The following is a 23,208-nucleotide window of genomic DNA, read 5'->3' as shown; positions in this document are numbered from 1 at the left end:
TAAAAAAAAAAAAAATAAATAAATAAAAAAAATAAAAATAAAAAAATAAAAAAAATATATATATATATAATTAGCCAGTGCCGATTGATACATTTGATATAATGAAAGTGTTTTGATTCAGTGGGAATTGGTAAAGCTGAACAAGAAATAATTCAACAACCGTAATGATGGCAGAGCAAACAAGGCTATTTTGGTGGACGCTCTCATGTCTTGTTTATATGATCTCTTTGTGTTTGTCCCCTCAAAGGCAAGGCCACCTCACATCCATCACTCAAGAGAGCAGAGTGTGATGGAGTAGAGACGGAGGAAGACGCAGCAAGACGGGCCGAATCATTCTTCGGCATTAACGTAATTAGTTATGACAGGTGTATATTAATCATAGCTGCGGTTGCTCTAATGCTTTGAAAATGTGCTAACCGCCAAGCAAGTTTTCAATTAGCAGCGTAATGCTTTTGATAGTCAGTGCCCTGCCAGATAGGTTGAGTGGCAGCAGGACACCGTGACTGCTTCAAGAAACGGCAAGAACTGACAGAAACCAACCGGCAAGATTGGAAAAGTTTCAACCTTTTTAAAAAGTAGCTTGAGTAGAAATACAGCCCTCTCGGACACGCACCTCTTTAGGTTTATCTGATGGTAATTGAACATGTCAGTCACATGTCTGAAAAAAGCACTGTGCTTGTTGAGATTTATAACCACAGTAGTAATCTGTCCAATTTTAATTCCAACTGCATATATGAATAAATCAATGTACAGCAAAGCACAAAAATGTCATAGGATTAAAACGAAAGGTCCCATCTTCACTTTCTAATAACTTCATATTGAAATGTATTTATTATCAGTATCAAAATGAATCGGTAGATTCACTTTGCAGCCCGTGAGAGAAAAGACAACAGTCTTGTTCTTTAACATGATGATATTTTTAACTCTCACTTGCAACTGGTAACAAATATGTCACGAGCACTGTGGCTCTTTAAGGAAATGTGCTGCCATGTCTGAATGAAGCCGTAAGGAACAATAACACAAAAAGAAACGTCTGAATCTCTGAATGAAAAAAGTTTTCACTTTTACAGAAAGATAACGTTCGTTATCTGAAAAAGGCTTTTTACAGAAATCAGAGTCAACAGAGAGAATGACTGAGGTGTAAATGCCGGTTATGACCTGATTTTAACGCTCCTTGCGTCAACTCATATATTTAACTTTTTTTTTTCATGAATTGATTCTTAAAGGACTTTAACCAAAGGGGGAGTTCTTTTTTTGTACGATTAATTCATTTGGGGGGCGACTGTGACTAAGTGGATAGCAGGGCCGTCCTTCAATCAGAGGGTCGGCGGTTCGATCCCCGGCTCCGGCTCTGCTAGTCGCATGTCGATGTGTCCTTGAGCAAGACACTTAACCCCAAAATTGCTCCCGTAGCTGTGCCTACGGTGTAGAAATGTGATAGAATCTGAATTGTAAGTCGCTTTGGATAAAAGCGTCTGCTAAATGACTGTAATGTAATTTGTACGTCAAACTGTTTTGTCATGAGAACTTTGACAGACATTACATCGCAAATAATGGACCAATCACGCTTTGCGTGACTGACATATTCAAAATATGCACTCATACTGTACAACAACATGGATTCTCTGTGGTCTGAACCAAGACGGCCAACTTTATTACTCCTTTCAACATCGACAAAGGCCAGATCCACTCCTTCTGTTCTGCATTAGCTCGGGCTACACAACGATTTACCTCAGACAGACCTGTGTGAATCCATTCAAATCATTTATTGAAAAAGTGCTGCAACTTTTGCTTATTGGCATCGTTGCCAGAATGAATAGTTTTGATGCAAAGTATTAGCAGTCAAGTATTCTCGTCTCATGTATTTGTCCCGCCCCTGCTGTGTAAAGTCCTCACAGCTCAACATTTAAAAAAAAAAGAAAGATAATTATGAGAACAGGTACAGAAGTTTTACGCATTGTTATTTCCCTGAATGTGACGGAAAAGTAGTTTGAGACACACTTAGCAAAGTTTTAAAAGCAGTTGTCTGACAAAGCATTGCCAACAAATCCCCTTTGGAAATACGACATACTTTGTAATCAGAAACAGACAACGGCGACAAGTGATCATTGAAGTGACGGATAACATTTGACACTTTTTTACTCTTTGTGAAAATGTCTTAAGAACTTATTGCTGTCAATCCAAAACCACTGACTCAGTGCAGGAGATGCTCCATGTCAGTCACTTTTCCTGTGCTTTGAAGGTTGAAGCTTTTTAAGGACGATTAAATGCCCCTGATTTTGAACTCTACTCAGCTTGAGGGAAAACAATTTTTTGGAAGTAATGGAACAATTTGTATTACAGCAACTAATTACAGCAAAATTCCCTCTTGCGTGAGACGGAATTTTGCTCGCGGAGTGATTTAAAAGCGCTCGTCAAAGTAAAATATGCGCACGGCTGTTTGATTTGCGCGCGCGTGTGGATCTCATTTGCGCTCCCCGATTTTGACAGTGATTTGCCTTCATAAACTGCAATTAACATCCTGTTGCTTGCGTGTGTGCTCGCACTCTGTACGCACGATTGAGACATTACATTATAACCATATATCATATTTAGAATAACTTTAATATCTGTAAGGGTCCTATATTTTATTTGGATCACAGGCTCCATGAAACTAACAAGCTTGCCGTTTGCAAGTTATTTGATTAGCTAACGTTACAAAGCACCCAACACCAGATCCATGCTGCATAGCTAAGTTACAGCTAGCTGGCTAACCTTAGCTCCGTAACATTAGCTGAAAATGGCATGCTGATCAATTGGCCAGCCACGTCTTTGGATTTACCTGGCAAAGCCATTCCAATTACTTTACATATAAATCAGTCCACAGGCAGTTACAGGCCACCGAGAAAGTCTGTGAAGGTCTCAGTGTTTGAATGACATTACAGTCCGTTCACACATTGGCAATACAAAGATACAAAATACATATAAACTGTCATACTTTTCATATAGTAGCTTTAAGGTTAGCTCAACAAATGCTTGGCCCTTCCACTCTCATTCACAGGTTTGTGGCAAGACGAGCCCAACACAAGACGCTGTCCATGTTGCATCATGATCAGATGAAAAGTGACAGACAGCATTTGATAAAGTGAAATCAGGTTTTGTTTGCACGCCTTGTAAGATGTCTGTGGCAGCCATTTCTTATCTCAACAGACACTTCATTCAAAACAAGTGCCAGCTTTCAACAGATGAATAGTTTTTGTTTGTCTTGTTATTATCTATATGCTCCCCCAGTATTTGCTCGCTAAGAAGAGGCAATTTAACATCAGTGACAAGACTCTGAATGTTTAAGCAGCTTGAATATCCCCAGTTATTCTGTAAATGTGTGCTACAGGCAAAGTGAAGCATGGATAGACAGTCTGTCTCCTTCTGTGGCTGTCACAGCCTCTCTCATTTTAATGTGTTGCTCTCTGTCTCTTTGAATCACCCTTTCTCTCTCGTTTACACAAATATATAGACATTTGGCCCATTAATGGCAAGATGCCTCGGAGGTTCAGATAACAGCCAAAAGATTCTGTATACAGTTTGCATGTTTGTTTCCTTCAGTATTCCTTCACTGTCCAAAGACATGCAGATCAGTAGGAACAGTGGTTCCCAACCTTTTTTTTTTTGGGCTTTTGGCCCGTTAAAATGTAGCAATATGGCAGCAATATGTGCTTGTGATCCCTAGTTTATGACCTCATAAAGTGTTGGACGTGAAGGATTTTTATGGGCGTGAACAGGTGAAAGTATCCACTAATTCAACGAAAAAAAGAAAATAACACAACTACTAAAAGTCACACATATTTTTGTGCGACAGAAATGTTGTTTTTTTCCCCTTTCTGATCCTTTTAATCATAGTGTGACCCCATAGATATCCGTTTGAGAGCCACGAAATTAGACTGAAGATTGTAATCCGTATGTAAAGTCCATATATGGGTGTTTTACCAAAGCTTTTTTTCCCCCACCTGCTGTATTATAAAGTACAGTATTTCAGTGGAGATCAGGGGTGGAATAGAGTGAGGAAAAGGAGGAATAAACGAGAAAAATGCAAGGCCATTTGTGACAATTTCTGCTTTAGGCCCTTTTCACAGACATTTTGACTCGTAAAAAGCCCAGGTGATACGAATATCACAAACGATGGCTCCGTTCTGTTCGAGTGTTCGGAGTGACGGTGAGACAGCATGGACAGTAAGATAAAAATGAAATTCACAGAGAGAGGAGCCACTGGGAAGCTCCATGCGTAAATTGAATGGCAGCAGGGATTTTTCTTTTTCTTTTTACTCCCGACACAACCTGCCAGGAGAGAAAAGAAAACTTCTTCTATCAGCTGTACATCTGAGACTGAGATCTGTTTTTCTTACTGACTGACTGAGTGAAATGTTAGAGGCGACTGACTCTCGTAAAGAGAAGGAAGTTCTCCATTGACACTGGTAACATAGACCCTCTTTCTCTCTCTGTAGGCGCTTATGCATGCATTATGTGTGAGAGAGATGAATATTGGCACAAAGGGAGTGATTGTTGATGCATTATTGTTTGCAAGCTGCTCATTGTATTTAAGCGTTGACGATGTCCTTGCAGGTTGGACGGGGCAATAGTTGAGTCGTGATGGTGCATGGTGGGTAGGGGCTTTGAAAAAGCTTTGAAAATGTCATCGCCCTTAGGCTCATTGTACTCTCATGTGGCCTTGGCCTTCATAGTTGCATTTTATTGCATAGGTACAGCTGTGACAGTGATGATGAACCTACGGTAGAGAACTGACTGTAACGTTAGCTCGAGGCTTGTCATCTGTGTTATTGCCACGCTTTTGTCGAGTCTTAGTCTCTGTGTCCTTCGCATGATCGCAGCGAGGTCACAGCCAATAATTAAGAAAACGTTCTGGGTGAAAGTACTGTACCACGGAGCGGCTTCTAATTAATTGCATATTTTAACTGACGTCGTCACGGAAGGCCGAACAATGAAAAAAACCCATATCAGACAGAAATGTTCTTAAAGACAGATTATTTTTATACACCTTTTAAATATGTCTGGTGAGGATCTTTTAAAGGAGTTTGGTTACACACACCATTCCACCACCTCACTGGTCCACAAGACCACGCTTTGCTAGTTTGCCGGGCCCCGCATCCAATAAGGTTGAGCCCCTGTAGTCTATGTCATTTAAACGATGTTGTAGGTCAAGCAGTCATTTTTAGGCTTTTTCATGCTGACGGACTTGCTTTCTGCTTAACACAGAGTTCAAAGTGGTGCTTTTGTGTGATTGTTGGTGGAGAAACTCAGTTTTACAAAGCTGTTAGTTAAATTAAATTAAATCAACTGATCGCCAAAATTGTATTGAGTGTTAGCCGACTAAGAATGTCTTTGGTCGAGGACGGAGTCTTTTATCTATGTTTCTGAAAGGTGTCTAATTTGTTTGCACTGTCTGTGTTGTAATCTGACTGCAAATCTTTTTGATCTCACCGTTGTCGTGCTTTAATCAATCTTTAATAATGTAGCCTTTGATATTTAGTTTTAGCAGATATCATCCTTCCTCAAAACCTGAAGAACTACCAGAACACATCCACATTCAGACGCACGCTGCGTGTTCAGACTCTAGTCCTCTGAATGGCGGCTCCATTGTCTGATGGATGGAAACAGAGAACGGTAACTGGATGTGGAGATGTGCTGCGCCAAGGTTAGTCAGCAGTGCAAAACAAGCATTGATGTAAATGAGAATCAAACCTTGCAACTATATGTGTTTTGTGAGGGCTCCAGGAGTTTTCATCAAGGCAAACCTTGAGATTCTGAAAGAACGCAATGATCCAGAAAGCTCCAGGTCACAATGTATTGTATGCCCTTGCTCAATATTTCCCTATAAATGAAGGCAAATTGTTTCTTTCTTGCGACCTTTTCATTCGAGGTAGCAGGAAACTAAAATGTAAATTATTTTGCAATCTTTGTGATGCTTCGAATTTTAGTCAATAGTGTCCACTATTAAATATATTGCTATATTTTTTAATTAAGTTAGGTTTGGAAAACTAAAAATCCGCTGAAAACCAGTTTTTTATGTTTCCACCTTTTTCAAATTTTAGGATTTGCTACCTTTGCTTGTGTTACATTTGAGTGTTTTGACCAGTTGTCTGGACAAAAGAAGCCATTTGAAGCCCTCACCTGGTGTGAAAGGCTGCAAGAGCTTAAAACGGTACAAATATGAGTGGGATAGCACTTTTTAGCAACAAATAACATTACCTTGACGACAACAAAACATGTAATGTACAATGCAGGTTTTAATTCGATGTTTTTTGCCGCCTGATTTGAAAGTCTTCCAGGCTCTTGTCCTTTCAAACGAGAGCTAATTGGTATGTAATATAGCCCATGATTTCATGACTTTTTTATGTATAATCTTAAATCCTTGTAGTGCTTCTATGTCAATTTCATATGCAAGGCTGAATACCCATGTGCCCTCCTCTTTATTTGCCTTTTTCCCCAATGATAACTCCGTGTTTAACGCCACAAAGCTGAGTGGTGGGCATTTCCTTCACTCGACAGCTCTAAACCCCCAAACAGACTCTGCGGGAATGTGCCTCCAAGTCTGTGAGTCCTTAAGTGTGGACATTGGGAATCGGGCCAAACTTGGGTTGACAGCCATTACAAGCCCCTCCCATTTTCTTGTTCTAATTAAGGGCATCATCTCCCAAGGGACAGAAATAGATACAGTGCTATGCCATCATAGCCTCCAAAGACACGGCCCGTCACATGAACCGGACTCATTGTTGCAGCTGTAAGCTATGGATAGCGAATGAGGAATCATCCAAACTAAGACATTGAGTGTAAAAAAAGGATATCTTTTCCCCAGTAATATCATACAGAGTGATGATTCTAAACCACTGCAGGTTAATCATAATATACGTAGTGAAGAGAACATCTCTTTGTTGTTGTCTGGCATCTCTTTTACTTGAACCTTGAATATTTGTGTTGCATCTTACGAGAATCAAATAGGGTGAGAGAACATTGCTTGGCTGCACTTGTTGTCCTTGATGTTTTCAGTGAGCAATGGACATCAGACAATTGAGCAGGCGTACAGGCAAATACCCGTGTCTGGTAGCCTGGATGACTCATGTCTGCAGGGATGCAGAGCAACAGAGTGACTCGAGCCAGTTTTGCTCCGTTCAAATTTTGAACCTCACTGCGTGTGCCGGAATGACGTGAACATGAGGCAGTGCACCTGCAGAGGCTTTCGTCGTTGCCAACACCCCAGTCAGAAAACTCTAATGATGGGAAATGCTGCATGAAATGGCTGCATGGAGGAAATGCTGCATGAAATGCGACATGAAATGGCTGGACTGTTGGCAAATTGATTTTCTCTCTCTGTCTTTCCAGCATGTTTCATGTTTTACAATACAAAAAGTAAATCACTCAACAATTTCCTCTCAGTATCACTTTCAACCAGGTAGATTTGAGTTGTTCTGCTCACCCCAAAGTATTTATGCTTGATGTATCAGCCCTGCTCATTTCTGACAAATGCAACTGTGATGGAGAATCTCATGCCATGATCCAGTGCAACATTTTTCTATTGTTATCACTTTGTCTGTCTCTTCACTAGTTCTGTCGTATCAGCCAGTTCTCGTTCGTGTTGCATCGTATTTTATGGTTCAGCAGCGTGAAATAGTGTGATGTACAGCGAGTGCTCTGAGCAGATCAGATCAGAAAACTTCAGAATTATTGGATTCTACACGGCAAACAGTTCACATTTGAACCAGTGAGAAAGTCAAACTTCTGTTTGTATTTTCTATGAACCTCACACGTTTAATTAACCAGGAGTTTCTGGGTTTCCGCTCATTCGTCTGTAGAAACCGACTGAAGCTGATACAAAGGTTTTAAAAGAATGGAGGGCAAACTGGCTGTGCAATTCAACAAGTTTGTAAGCGAAGCAGCCGAATGGGGTTCAAAACGGCAGTCCACGAACCAATTTGTGACATCTGAGTCCACTTCTTATACACAGTCTATAGTGCAGGCTACAGTGTTAATATTGTATTACCTTCATAAAGTGTAGGTGCAACGTAGCCCTCGGCTACACAAGGTAACACAAAAGCTGTCTGTATGTTGTCAAACTATTTTGCTTAGTTTGACGAGTATCTTAACATTTGGCAAATTCTTATACACCTCTGCTGACTGGGACAAAGCAGCCCCTCCTCCCTCTACCAGCGTACCTGCAGGCAGTGATTCTCGTCAGCAGAGGAGCAGGAGGTCTTCATTCTTTATAAACTTCACTTTTATTGATATTTTAGATTTGTTTCATATATTATTTGAGTTTATATAGTGCCTTTGCTATGCTGCTGAGTGGTGTTGATTCAACTTAATGATCACTTTGGAGGATGTAGTTTTTGGGCTGGTTGAATTTTATTGATATACGAACAGTTGTTTCTCTGTGTAAATTCATTATAGTGGGTGCATTTTGTCACATGCGGGAAATTAAAGTAAGGAGGTTTTGGCCTTTTCAGGTACTCAAGATGGTATTTTTACAATACCAACACAGATAAATGATCTGTGAGTTACAATGTATGTCTGAAGCCACAAAGTAAATCTTGGCCTCTAGGGCAGCAGATTTACAAGTACACTGAAAAAAAAGAAGAGAAGCAACAGGACCTGAATTCTACATCTGCTGTGTTGTTTTCCTCGCTATTTAAGTCAGATACACTTGAATGTGTCAGCCCTGGGAAATAACCTGTTACGACCATGCTGTTATGCTTGAGAAATCAGTTGCCAGTGGCTTGCACTGTGCACTTAAAAGCTTCATGACCACACAAATATTATAATTACCTGCCCATCTGATCGTGTTAGTACTTTAATTTATTTATTTTTAATCCCTGGTGGTTGATTACAGCTTTACACAGATTTTTCAAAAGAGGAATTTACTCGTTCCTACTTATTAAAAAACACGATGTATAATGTGTGATCTATACAATTCAGTATTATAGTAGGTAAAAAAAAAAGTGGGGACAGGAAATGATGGTGCTTACAAAGGGAACAAGTGGAGGCTAGTGATAGTACTTGTGAAAAGCTCTTGAGTGAAATGATTGTACCTCTTGTACAAAAAAGACTGTGCCCTGGAGGCTACTCAGAGGAAGAAAGAGGGCCTGCAGCAATTAGGGCCAAGAGCAGCCACCATGACAACTGATAAATAAAGAAATTATTCAAGATTACGTATTCTCCTGAAACCTGCAAAAGTAGATTGTTGGAAGCATATCTCTCACGCTGTTGTTTTGAGAGGCGGCATTTAAATCTCTAGTTAATTGTCTAGCGTTGCCCATTCATGTGTTGTTCCAATTTAGTTTGTGTGCTGTGGTGTTTGGTGACATTTTGAGGATGCAGTGTTCAATATTAGTCGGATAAGAAAGACACATCTGGTTGTTCTAATCGAAACAACGACACAAAACAGTGTTTTCAGGACAACATGTCTACAACACGACACAATATATTAAATAGTCAAGATTATGGTTCAACAGTAGGCTGTGGAACGTGATGTTTCACGTATATTTTAAACTGAAAGTCACTAAATGAAACAGGTGGATGGGGGAAGTTATTGGTTGGCGAGATAAAAAGTATTTATTTTTTGTTTTTTTCAGATTTGTAGTTTTGGAAGTTTCTAGCTAAGATGACTTTCCCCCTTATTAGTATTGTAAGATTTATTATCTTGCCCTTATTTACATATCGTTTTCTCTTTTTGACCTTTGGATAGTTGGAGGCTCCATAAAGGAATGTGCTGCAGTGTTTTATGTCGCAATTATTTGTTTACAATCCTTTCCTGTTCTTTATATATTATATGATACCTGATGAAAGCCCAAAAAGTCAGAAGCGTCATTGATTAATATTCCAGCAGTAGAGACAGTGTGTGGGAGTTTTTTATCATTTGTATTCAAATGTCGACCCTCTCTTGGAGATTGATGGCAACCTCTCCTTAACACTATCACACTGGTTAATGCTGTTCTGGACCAAAGAAATTTTTAGTGGACGAACACTCATACGATTTTGTCGTCCAGTTGATTTTATTGACAGATATGTAAAACTGAGTTTCTCTGCAAAGAATCACATAAAAGCACCACCTTAAAGCTGGTGTTTACCAGAGGTGTGCATATAAGCGTCTTCGAAATGAGTAATTCAGCTTGAAAAAGCATTTAAAAATTACTTGTTAAAACAGAAGAAATTGGCTAAAACGAAATTTCTCCACCTTAAATTAGTTTAGACTAATGTGTATAACTGAATAATATTCTTCATGCTTCAGCACACATTTTAGATGGACCTTTCTCTTAACATGAGCACTATCATCCACCAGGGCTGGGTCAGTGAAGGACAGCGGCAACCCTACAAGCCGATCGGCTTCTCTCAGAGCAGAGAACAGCGTATAGGTCTTTGTGTTGTACGCCACTCCAACATAAACTTGAGGAATGTATCGCCTGGAAACATTACAGGTGACCAGCTTTAAATCCGTCAGCCTGGACTACTTGAGATGCAGCCTTGCACTGCACACTGGGATGAGACAGGCCTGGGGAGCCGACTGATTTTAACAACCTGAAAGCTTGTTTCCAATGAGCTGATTGAATTTACTATTGATTATGTTTTCAGCGCATGCGGTGGCAGAGTTCTGTGATTGCTATTGTCGCCCACTGCAAATTGAAGTAGCCAACAGACGACTAATGTGAACATTAATTTCTCTCGGACAAAATTAGAGATTCTCATTCACTTATCTCCACCCATTACATTTAACCTAAATTAGAGGAGCGCCATTGTTTTCTCCCTGAGGACAAATACATTTACTAATACACACCAAGTACGCACACACGCATGCATAATGTATTCACAGAAGACCCAATCAATATACTTGGTCATTGATTGAGTGCTCTCCATTGACCGAGCGCCTCCTCTGCTATTAGGTGGAGACTCACTTGTGCATTTTTTGATGCCGGATCCTTTCTTCACAGCGTGCCGACTGAGCTTGCACTGGAAGTTATTCTCCCAGAATTCTGCAAACCAAATGTTCCTTCTGTTGTTCTCCAGCGTCCGGCTGATGAAGTAGCGATCGAAACCTGAAAGAATTGAGATGCCGTTAGATTTTAATCGATCACCTTTGCTGATCTGTTATCAATAGACAACTATATTCACATTCACCAACATTGTTACAGCATATATACATACAACATAAACAATAAAAACGTAAGGAAAAATATGGCACAATATTGCTTTGATCAACATAAAAGGTAAGAAACAGCGATAATGTCCAATGTGGCTTCAAAGCGGTGGCAAACACTAGCCAGTAAAACACATTAATGGTCATCTGAAGCTCTCTCATTAAAAATCATTTATGTTGAATGTTGAGGGGAGGCAAACATAGACTACAATAAGCAGAAAAGGAAAAAAAAACACCAATAATAAACCAAAATAAACCAATAAGAGCCTTCTGCAAGGCAAAGTGAAGAGGGCGTGTTCTGAATACCTTTTATGGATTGTCGTTTGGGTAGAATGGTGACAGCACCTTCTGCCATTTCTTCCTGGTTCAGTATTGGGGAGATTTTGGAGCCCCAGCTGTCTGAACCCACCCAGATGAAATGTCCGGTCTGATTGGCCTTCTTTGCTGCTTGGAGGAGCCGCCTGTGGGACAGAGGAGGAGAGCGGTTTGATTGTACCATATAATGTTGTGTTGCCATTTAGCTACTGTATTTACTGTACACGCACATTCAATTATATATAGCCTATAAAAAAAGGCTCCTATTTTAAATGCACCCTAAAGAGGAAGTGTGGCGGCCGTACGGGTGATTCCATAACTAGAATATTCTATTCCGAGTCCGGACAAAGTTGCACCGATGCACTTCAATAGAATTGAAAAGCCACCGCGCCGTCCAATCCCCGTGTAGAGTAGTTCTTCTCAGCTGTGGCAGAATGACACCCTTGTCATATTTGTCCAGGCATGTTGCCAGTGGAGATTAGTTTGGGGAGCTGTAAAAAGAGCTCTGCTGTAGCAGCGGAGGTACATCAAGAGAGCTCGAGCACAGCAACATCAAATTTAAACACAGTCACCTGGCATGTGATGTGAAGCATTACCGACCCTCATATCTCCCCAAAGATGCTGGAACAAAAGATAAATATTAAGCTTCATATTGCATTGTATACAACATCAGCTTTGTTCTTTTACATGGCATATGCTGTCTTAACTTCTCTCATAAGACTTTGTAGTTGCATAAAGAAGGAGGGCACCCCACATGTTTTTTTGTGTGGGCGAGCAATGAGTCATCCAACTAACTTTATGTCTCTTTACATTAGCTTTATGACCCCAGGGACGCATGTTTGATTGGAAATGATTTTTCTCTGAGTCTCATCTCCAGTAATTTAGTGAAATGAGCATGTCTCAAGATGCAATTATGGGCTTAATGTCGGAAAAATAGAAATAGATTTTCTCACCGTCGGGAGATTGCATAACGGAGACATGACTAGACAGGCCGACGAGTTTAACACAATGTAAATAAATGTGCTGTGTCGAGGTCGTGGATGAACGCGTACTGTACATCTCCATGAAACTCAGACAGCCGGTTCACCTCCCAACTCATTAAGTTGTTAACTGTGAGTACAATTTGTATAACAAGACATGATTGCCAAAAAACTTACAATGAAAGTAAAAACTTCAGGTGATAAGTGAAATATGCAATAAGTGTAAAATAATCAGGTGGAGGAATACAATGTTTACATAATTGAAGCGCACAGTACAAGATGATAAATGTAGTTTAACGTTGTGAAAGCATGTTATTTTCCCAGAGAGCATCACAACATAGGACGAACCTACCTGGCTAGATTATGAAAAGCAAACCAACAGAAAAGGATTCCTCCCACTCATTATAAAGCTAAAACTAGGCAGTGTATTTATTTTTACGTATCAAATTATAGCGCTCCATCAAAACAGCTCGAGTCTCTTATTCCTTCTATAAACAATCTGGAGCTGGTATTGGGCTCCTGCCCGCTCACTCTGACCGGGTTCAAGGATAGAGCAGGAATGCAGCGCTGAAATCCTCCTGGCTTTCTGTAATTACTTTTTATCCAGACTATTACCCGTTATCAGGACCGGATTAAGTCAATGAGCGCTGGGACTTCTGCCCAGGTCATCATCAAAAGACCGCCCCAAATCACTGCCCACTTCCACCAGGAATACACTGGCCTACTAACTGGTTGCTGGGAAACATTTCCCCCTGCAAAGCCACAACAGTGCTGTGTGTGTTGATTCAGCCTACGACTAATTACCTCGTTCTTAATGCAGACTATCCGTCCTAATAATGGATAGTGAATTTTAAATGATACATTCGCGTCCCCGCAAGGAGAGCTGGGTGACTGGTGATTGTACTTTGGTACATGTTAGAAACACCCATTTTTATTTGCTCCTATACATATTTTTTTATTTATTAGCAGCTATCAAATAACAACAAAGACTAAAGTAAATTTTTATGTTTAGTAGGGCGAGTTTAGTCTCACTCTATTAAGTCCTGCATTTTTTCCAGGATAGTTGAAATGCGCGCTTGCGCTTTAGCTAAAGTTTTTCTTTACCTGCCACCATTCTCTCCCAATTGATGCTGCGCTGGTGCAACTCTCAACGGAGATAAGAAGTCGGTGAGAAGGCTCACTCCTTAGCTGCTTCCATCATCAGCTCAGAAAAACACTATGTTCAGTTTGATTTCACCACTCGCCCCAATCCTTTTACTTCAGTAAAAGTAAAAAGTAAAAGTCCTGCACTCAGAATGTTGCTTAATATTTCCCTCCAAAAGTATTTAAAACATGTAAATCCGCAAGTAAAGAGCAAATAAATCAAAACCGTACTGAAGCAAAGTACTTTGACTAATGATTTCCACCACTGGGCTTTGTTACTTGCAGGCCTCTTCCATTGTATTGCATTAGATGATTAGTCTCAGTTACTAAGCCACTTCACTCAGCTGTTAAATAGCTGCGACAACATCTACAGTGACGAACCTTAAAAAAATGCGAATATGCCCAAACATAATCATATTTGCCATTTATAACTCATAAATATTTACATGCGGGTAGCAGACTGTTTTTCACAAGCAAAAGGCAGTTGAATATATTAATGCACACAGGAGACGCGTGACATTTTAATGTCAGCACATGAGGCATGTCAGGTTAAGACATTACTAAACAACATTTAGACGTTAGCTGATTTAGAAAACTCTTACAGCTTTACTTCAACTTATCATAACAGTGTGTTTTCATTTAAGGAAAAACTGGCAGGTAAATGTTGTAAAGAGAAGAATCAATAGGTGGTTAAAAGTCAGGTAAAGAGTTATATTAACTGACAGCAATTAGGATTCCACTGCACTCACCTGATGTCGTCCTCGTTGGCAAAGATAATAACCACTCTGGCGTTGGGGTTCTCACTCAGCCTGCGAATGATCTTGTCAAACTCTCCGGTTTTTGGTTCACGTGGTATCTTCACAGACTGGGAAATGCACAGACCTCCTAGTTGGAAGACAAAAGAAGAAACGTTTCCAAATTAGACATTTTAAAGAAAGAACAAAGTGCCTTTTCATCTGCAAAACATCCAAGCATCTCATTAGCAGACATTTTAACGTCAAATGCATATCAATGCCGCTGTTTCAGGGGATCTCTTTCAGACTCTTGTTCACCAGACATATTTGTTTTTCATATAGTTTTTCTTCCATCTTTTAACCCACACAAATCTTTTTCAATCCTCTAGACTTTTTTTGTAATATGTGGAAAGGTGCCATATTTCACAGTATGAGGGATACAAGGTATTAAAAAAATATCTTTCCCTGGACCACAACGGGCAACTTTGAGGCACGGAGACCCATCAATTCAGTTTATGGTGCTGCCAGTGAGACAGGGGAATTTGGTAGACATTTGGAAGTCTATAAATTGTGTAATTGAAAACTTCTTCCATTTGTTCAGAGTCATTTTTCTCATAACAAAGGTTGTTTTATTTTGTTCGAGGTAAAAAAAAAAATACTGTTTACTAAATCTCCTCTTCTTTATTGCCTGAAGATTGGGCCATTTCTGAAAGAGACAGAAAATAAACATGAACTACATTACTTAAGTTTCAGTAAAATCACATGCTGGTAAGCCCACAGCATTGTCCAGTGACATTGATTAGTTGAGTTTAGCTTGTTAGGCTCTTGGCCAGCACAATACCGACAGTAATTCCCCACGGATCGGTCTACACAGAGCCCTCTGCCTCTTACAAATGCTCTGGTATTGAACGCAGGTCTGAAGGCAGCAGTGGACGTCCTCTGGTTACCAACAAAACCTTTTTAATTCCCAACGCAACATGTCAAGGATAACAGTTTTGTGGCTTTGCCAAAATGCCACAGAGAGTATGTGCATGCTAATGAATTTCCCTTTCGTGACCCAGCACAAAGCTAACTCAATGGCCAATCAATGCAGGACCGATACCCTGCAGTTCAGTTCACGGCAGCCAGACTCACACCGTGAAACAAGGCCCGGCCACAGCTCAGATAGTATTAGGTTGGGAAACTGGAAATATGAGTAAAGAGTAGGGGATGCCATTAAACTAACGATGATGTCGTGCTGCTTTGCTCGCGGCTACAATAAGTCACTCTGGGTTAAGCGAGGGGCTTCAGTCAGTGGCCTGCAACAGCGTTCTGATTGTACACTGGGGATTAATTTAATGATGTTTCCATTCTCTTCAAATTCGCGCTTTCGTTATTTCAGTTTTTTTCTTGTTTTTAGTTTTTTCCCGAAAGGCTGCGTGTATAGGCTTCCTGTGGAGAAGCGTGTCCCAGCTAGAGCACGACAGTTCTGGTTTATACATCCACTTGGCTGGTTAATGGATTAGCAGTTCCTTCACTGGAGGAAGAGATTCCTCTGTGTGTGCCGACCCATGTCTGTTGTTGGGGGATGTTTCCTTCTGCAATCAGGCAAGACTCTTTTTTTTTCCCCTTCTTTTCATCAAAGCTGCATCAAACCCTCAATTAACTTATTTTTCCATTTCTTAAACCTAAGCTGTCAACACAGATTTCTAGATATAGTAGGGAATTTTAAAGATTGCAACACGCATGTTGTACTTAATGAACTGTGGCGAGATGTATAAATGATGCATATAAACAAGCCTCCTCACACATACTTTACACCAGTCGTACATGTTGTTTTTTAGCCTGACCTGAGCGTGATATGATGATATGGTGGAGTTGGGGAACGTAAGATGAAAAGACCTCTAATAATAATAACATTCATAGTAAAACATTGTTTAATTTTGATCGAATACCTTTGTGAGCTTCATTATAATTTACATTAGAGCCATTATTTTCCCTGTGATCTTATCAGTATGTTTCGATACGAGACTACACTGACAGAAGATATATCTGCACACTTTGATCTATGCAGTGCGACACATGACAGAAGAAGACTGAATATCACTGTTAAAGGTAATTTGACAAATTAATGACACGTGTGCTATAAATAGCCAGAGCCGTACGTACAGTAGTGATCACGAGTAGTGAAATTGCTGTTCTTTACTCGGTAGGTGTTGAGACTCGTGTTGCAGGTGCAATTATTGACGTGCAAAGACAAATGAAGCTAAATATAAGTTATTTCAAAGTTCACAATATTTGTGTATCTTTCTACGATCGTCAGTGTTGAAGGTTTATCTGTCTGCCTCTCTGTGTCATTACACACACACGCACACACACTACCATGATAGACACATGGGAAATCTAACAGCAGCAGAAGCTCTCTGCTCTCAGAGGCTCTATCAATCATTAGATTCTTTGTCTTTGCCTCACTGATACTTCAGCCCCCCCCCCTCCCTCAACATCTGCTGTTTGGAAGCAGAGCGCTCATCCCCTTCTTTCCTTCTCTTCTCACACAACCAGCAGCAGGCTGCAGCATTGCGTAACCTCTGGAGCGAATACCAGGAGGAGCAGCCTCGTGGGAGTTGATGCACACTGAACAAGTCCCTCCATGGGCCCGGTGTTGTAACTCTGTTAGCTGTAGGGTTGACACTGCAATTTGTTTTATTGCTACGTCTACCCATTCATCCATGCATCTGTCTGTCCGTTTGCTCTCTAAGTTCAAAGGTTTAAAGATGCGCTCCCTTCACTCGAGGACCCCAATTCAAGCTCCGTGACAGGGAGCACCTACCAAACATCACACTCACCTGAAGTATGAATTCCTTTTTTCTTCTCTGCTGCGAACACTTTCCCGGAACAAGGGTTTTGTTTCCATGGCACACACTGATACATACCGTGCGTACATGCAGACCTAATAATAATATGTTGTTTTGACAGTATTTGAATACTGAGATATCTTTCACAGGTTGATCCAGCTACGCCAAACTGCTCCGAAGGCCTAAGTGGCTTTTAATTGGGCTTGGTAATTATAGGTCTTCCTCATTACATAGTTTATATTAATTTTAGCTAATTAAAAAAACAAGTCTCTTAAGAGGTATAACATTTTCAATAAAACACTTTGCTGGATTCCATTTTATGATCGGACAGGATGTAATTAGGGAGACCCCCCTCCTCTTGTCTGTACACCGCCTCTCATCAGACTTTCCCAAACTGAACCAGACCTTCGGCTCCCACCTGATGTTACTTAACATAAAGAAAGACAATTATAAAGCAATTAATTAGAAATGTGTTGCAGCCCTGAAAAAAAACCCCACCATTTACCTCGTGTGTTGTGTGTTTTGTCTGTTGATTAATTACAATTATACATCAAAATTACCTGAACATTATGCAGATTAACAATCGGTGACACGTGTTAAACCCTAAACTGAGCAACTGGGTTGTGTTTTAGGTCTCGCAAAGTGAAAAAACAATCAAAACATTAATAAACCTTCACGCTATTTTGGTCATTTTGCCAATAACCTGTTGCAGTGTGCCAGAACCCCAATAAATGATCTGAATCCAATCTACTGGTATAGTGAAGCGGTGTGTTTCTCTCCCGGCACTCGGCCCATACCACTCTTAACATCTGAGCGTCTAAAAGCCACCTCTAAAAATATCCGTTGCTGGAGGAGACTGCGAGCCTCCCCTCTCGAGTCCTCCATTGTCAGCCTCAGTCTCTGCTCTGCTAATAGCTCAGAACACTAATATTCCTTCTCATTTGACACCCGTGGGAGAGACCGCGCTGCCATAAACATTAAATACTCTCTGGCAGCAAAGCGCCTGTGCTCGGTGAGAAGTAGTGCAGAAGCACGCAAAATACACCCAGGTGGGTGTTACAGGGAAGGTGCCGGTATATAAATAGCCTGTTTTTTTTGGGATGTCTTCAGTGGAGATACCTACAGAAGCAGGCTTGATTTGCAGCTGGAGAACATTACAGCGTGAAAATGCATAGATCTCAAACGAAACTAATGTTGCTTCTACAGTACTGATGTTCAATCATTTTCCATCGCCGCAGGCTTGAATAATTGTCAATTTTGTCAACACTGATTGAAAACATCAGCACCGTAGCTGCTACTTCATTTGGCAGCAGATGATTTGTTAGGCAACAGACACAAACGGTTAATAATCACACAGCCTGTTTGAGCCGCACCGAGCTTTGAATTCCCATCTGCTTTGAACGGCAGTGTTGTTCCATCAATGCATCGACATACAATGTCTGGCTGCTGACCAACAGTCTAATGTAAAGAACGGTGATGCTCAGCCTCAGCGGTGTGATCACAGCGGTTCACCTAGCACAAGAACTCTCGGATGGGATCAAAGTAGTGAACAATGTGAACCAAGACGAGCTGATAGCACTAAATGGAGAGATAAATAATACCCCCTCTGAGTTGGTAAACTGTAAACCAAATGATTTATGCAAATCAGTTGATCAGAGGCCTGCGATAAATCAACAACCTGCACAACGTTTCTCTGCCTTTCCTCCAGTGCATGCTGGGACACGCTCAGGCCCCCGAGAGCTAGAGAAAATGGATGGAATTGATTTTTAGGCAAGAAAAAAAAAACCAGTATTGTTAAAATCTAAAAAATATGACCGTTCCCTGGTCGCAAAATATGACCGTAGATGAGCTGCAGGGAATGTGTTGTTTTAATATTGGTACATTAGCTACTGATTGTGTTCTTTTTTTTCTCCACTCCACAGCTGCGGGCGAGTGTGTGAAAGCCTGGGCTCAAATCATTAGGGAGTGTGACCCTGAACAGAAAAGTCCCAGGTTTAGTCCTCTGTTCCAGAAACACCCCCCCACCCCACTTAAGTGTGCTGGAGCAGGACACTAAATCCCTCTCAATCCCTGAGACGCTGCTCTGTCGCTGACTCTGTGCTCCTATACTTCACTGTGCAGGTCTGAGGGGATAAAAAACAAAAAATAATTTTTCCTCAGGGGATCAATTACAATATAATATGCCATTATAATTATTGTAGACTCCTGAGACACAAAGATAACCCCAAACTACCAAATTTCATCCTTCTCTGCATTATTACATGAGGATGGCTGAGATGTAACTGACCTGCTCCCGCCTGCAACATGGAGGAAAAAACAACACAAATGATAAAAATCGACATGATGCGCAAAATTTGCAAGAGAATACAATTTATTTGAACCACATGAATGGCTTTCTTATTAGAGGGGGGGAGATAAATGACCCCAATTCCACCTATAGATCACTGTAATTCGTCTGCATTATGCCGAACCTGTGTGTCATTTTCCACATCTACAACCCTCATCCTTTGACCAAACAGCTCTTTCCGGAGAGTGTTGTACAGTATGTATAGTATGTGTGTGTATACAGTATATTTTTTTCCATTTCAAATTAATTGCGAACACATGGATGTGTCTGAGTGAGCTTTCTGCACAGCCTGGCTACATTAACAGGGACTTGCTGAGTCCACAGGTTCTTATCAGAGACCCTGTGTTGAGCCCTGGGTGGACCGTGATGTACTGCTGCGAAAATCCGGCTGGACTGTGGTTAGATGTGAGGCTGGTGGGAGTCAAGTTTCTCATCTCAGATATCACAAACACATGCTCTCTGTGTGCCTCGGCTCTGCTAATGTAAATACGTATTTCTGCAGGAGAATAGATAGAAGGTTATATACTGAGAGGCCAGGAAAATAGAAAGACCTGTATTATTTAAGGAAATGCAATAGCATTGCATTATGAATAACCGTATTGAAAATACGGGTTTGAGGGTTTTGAATCTATTCCCTGGTGCATTTTGAGGCTGCACACGGTGCTAAATGGGTCTGTATCAGATTGAAAGATGTGTCTGGCCTCTTCATTCCTAATGAAAAATATTAAAGGACTCTTAGGAGATAAGGCAATATAATTACCAAAATGTGTTACGGATCCAAAGTCAACACAAAAGTGAGAGGCTTTTTGAAACGTGTCGCACCACCTCAAGTACAATTCACAATACTGAGGCAGCATTTTTTTCTTCGTACTTGGTTCCGATTCTGTCTTTATAACATTTGAGGACAGTAGACTGTGAGATATAATAAGTATAATGCTGTTGTACTGTTTGGTGATTGTTAACTCAAAAGTAGTCTTTCAGAATTGGATAGTTTAACAAATGCACCACAGTTTGATGACCTTTTTCTTTTTCCTTATAGACAAGCAACTTGCACCATGACTTCTGAGTATCTACATTAAAAGTACATTAAATGATTCTGAATTTAAACACCATGGGAACATTACAAAATGTCTCTTTACAATATGGTTTGAGAATAGCAAACTGGGTATATCTATGTTATTTGCTGATGTTAAGTGTCCTTTAATTGTCACCTCTCATTGAATTTGAATAGTAATCGGTGTATAAACCTACAAGCCTTTATGTATATTCTGAAAAACTAGCTGTACACTTCCTCTGTAACTTGCCTTTGTGTTACTGAAAGAAAGTGATGCTGCTGAATATGTGGGTGTCAAAGAAGCAGCGATAAAACAAAAAAAGGAAAAGGAGCAATTTCCTAGCTTGCTGTATACAGTAGTCATTTATAATGAGTTTTAAATGTACTCATGGGGAGATGATCTGATGTTAATAAGAAAGACGTCTGTATGGTGATGTGTGAAATTAGATCAGATTAGAAGTAGACGATGATTGCTTAGATGCATCTTCCCACATGTTTACTATAAAATAAGTATGCCTCCATCTCTATTAAAATATCTGAAACAAAAGTATGCTCGACAATGATTTACATATTTGGGGTCATCAATAATCATGACTAGAACAAATGTGTATGTTTTCATCTTACCCTAAAAGTAATGCAGGGGTCCTATTACCGCCATTTAATTAAATGGTTGCAAATGTTATTTTTGAGTTGTGTTGACAAAACAATGGCGATAATTACATCAACTTAATATTAGTGTGGAATTTAAACAAACGTTTTTTGCTTGAATTTATTTAAAGCAGAATTCAGGAGGATACCTAGTCAACATGCCTGGACAAATTCAGACAGTTACGTGTTAGAGGACCTGAAGACTGGACAAATACAATACAAAGGACATTTTCAAGACGACTATCGTTTTATGTAGAAATAAATTCTACTGCATGAATTTGAGCATATTCACAATTGCACAGTTGGTAGCATACATTGTCCTACACGTAGCTTGTCATTTTAATCAGTGTAATTGGGCATAGCAGTGGATAAGAATGATAACGTTTCATTTGACACATCTGCTCAGCTAGAGAGCTTTCCATTCTCAACGTGAGCGATTGCAAAGAACTGAAATGTACTTTTGAAGTGTTTCAGAAGCTCTTCCTCAAAAGTGATGGACTAAAGGCCAGTACCAAAGCAATGAATCTCAAGAGCAGTATTTTCTGAAGATTGCACTTCTGTCATAGCACTAAGCATTGAAGAGCTTACAAAAGTGATAGTCCAACATTAAAAGGAACACAAGGCAACATTTGAGACTGTTGAAGTTTCTTTGCATACTGTATGTGCAACACATCTTGTCCTGATAGTGGACAAAACAAAGATGATGTTTAAAGAAAATATGTATTTTAGCCTACAGAGGGACTGCTTAGAGGGTAGGATACAAAGAATGCAGTGTTTGTCTTTTGTTAACAACATTTTACAGAATTCACACGTTTGGCACTGTGGTTTTAAATAACCTATTACTTTGCTGTGATGGCATAATTGAGTATAATTACCTAAAAACCCAAGGCCATGGTCAGTTCGCTTATTTATAATTTGTGGGTAAATAAAGATTCGTTTTTTCTTTCAAGTTTTGAATATTCAAATACACAGCTGCTTTTTTAAAAAATACTACTACATGAACAAAAACAGCAAAATTACTGAAGAAAATCTAATTGGATTAACTTAACTTTTTAAATGGTTGTCAGCGTTAAAACATTTGTTCATAAGCATGGTAATTAAGTAATTAACAATTAAAGATTCATTCATTATAAACTTTAAAAAACTTGTTTATGCTGCCAACTGTTAAGTGGTAATTAAATAATACAATTTATTCTAGAGGAAATGATATTCCACTCACTCAATACGTTGGTTGGACATAATTTTATTTTGTTGTGATTACATCACCAACTGGATCTTCTCTGTTCTATTTCAGTCCAGATGAAATTGGGAAAATCTACTTGATTTTCTTTTCAAAATGAATAGTTTAATAATTTAAGTTCATATTTTAGTAATTTCAAAATAAGAAAAATGTCTTTGGTGATTATTCAGAAATGCAGACTGCTTTGCATGTTCAACTGACAGCTAATCTGGAAAAGGGGACTGAGTGGGCGTGAAGACTAAAGCCAGCCCTAACGAAAATGGAAAGGGTCTGTATGTATGTCTGTCATCCATTTGACTTCACCCTTGGCAGGTGTATTGGTGAGCACCCAAAGAAGAGCAATGTGAGCTGTCGGGAACTATGGGACACATTTATTAGCAGTGGGTTATGTCCATGTTGTGGTGTGTATTGAAAGGGAACCACTAAATTACCAAGCGGCATGCTGGGTACAGCCTGTTAGGAAACACAGTGCAGAGTGTGAAGTAGGCCGTTTTCAAGAAGGCTGCAAGCAGCAATGTCGGAGGGCAAGCAATCAGTCGGTTCTGAACAAGCCCGTTTTGAAGGGGCTTGTACTACGCATGACGCTGCATTGGTTGATAATGAAATCTGATTCAGGGTGTCCAGTTTCAGTAATATATCCATGAGTTTGAAGTTTGTTCATTATACCACGAGGATTATCCTCCACTAGAAAGGTATTAAGGCGACTATCGTTTTATCATTTGATGTGATGATTGCAA

The 23,208-nt window shown here is 40.0% G+C and overlaps 1 protein-coding gene across 1 annotated transcript in view; it reads right to left on the bottom strand.

The window, feature by feature from the left end:
- Positions 1-23,208, bottom strand: part of LOC116382233 (metabotropic glutamate receptor 4) — a 157,300-nt gene that overhangs the window by 20,455 nt on the left and 113,637 nt on the right. Inside the window, exons 4-6 of the mRNA XM_031845114.1 lie at positions 14,364-14,499; positions 11,483-11,637; positions 10,935-11,075 (exon numbers count right to left, since the gene is read on the bottom strand). Of these exons, the coding sequence (XP_031700974.1) occupies positions 10,935-11,075; positions 11,483-11,637; positions 14,364-14,499 (432 nt within the window). The remainder of the gene's footprint in view (positions 1-10,934; positions 11,076-11,482; positions 11,638-14,363; positions 14,500-23,208) is intronic.

Source organism: Anarrhichthys ocellatus, unplaced genomic scaffold (assembly GCF_004355925.1).
Source record: "Anarrhichthys ocellatus isolate YVR2014 unplaced genomic scaffold, GSC_Weel_1.0 scaffold5, whole genome shotgun sequence".
Classification (NCBI taxonomy): Eukaryota; Metazoa; Chordata; class Actinopteri; order Perciformes; family Anarhichadidae; genus Anarrhichthys; species Anarrhichthys ocellatus.
Note: the sequence above shows the minus strand (reverse complement) of the source record. Positions and strands in the feature narration are given on the sequence as shown.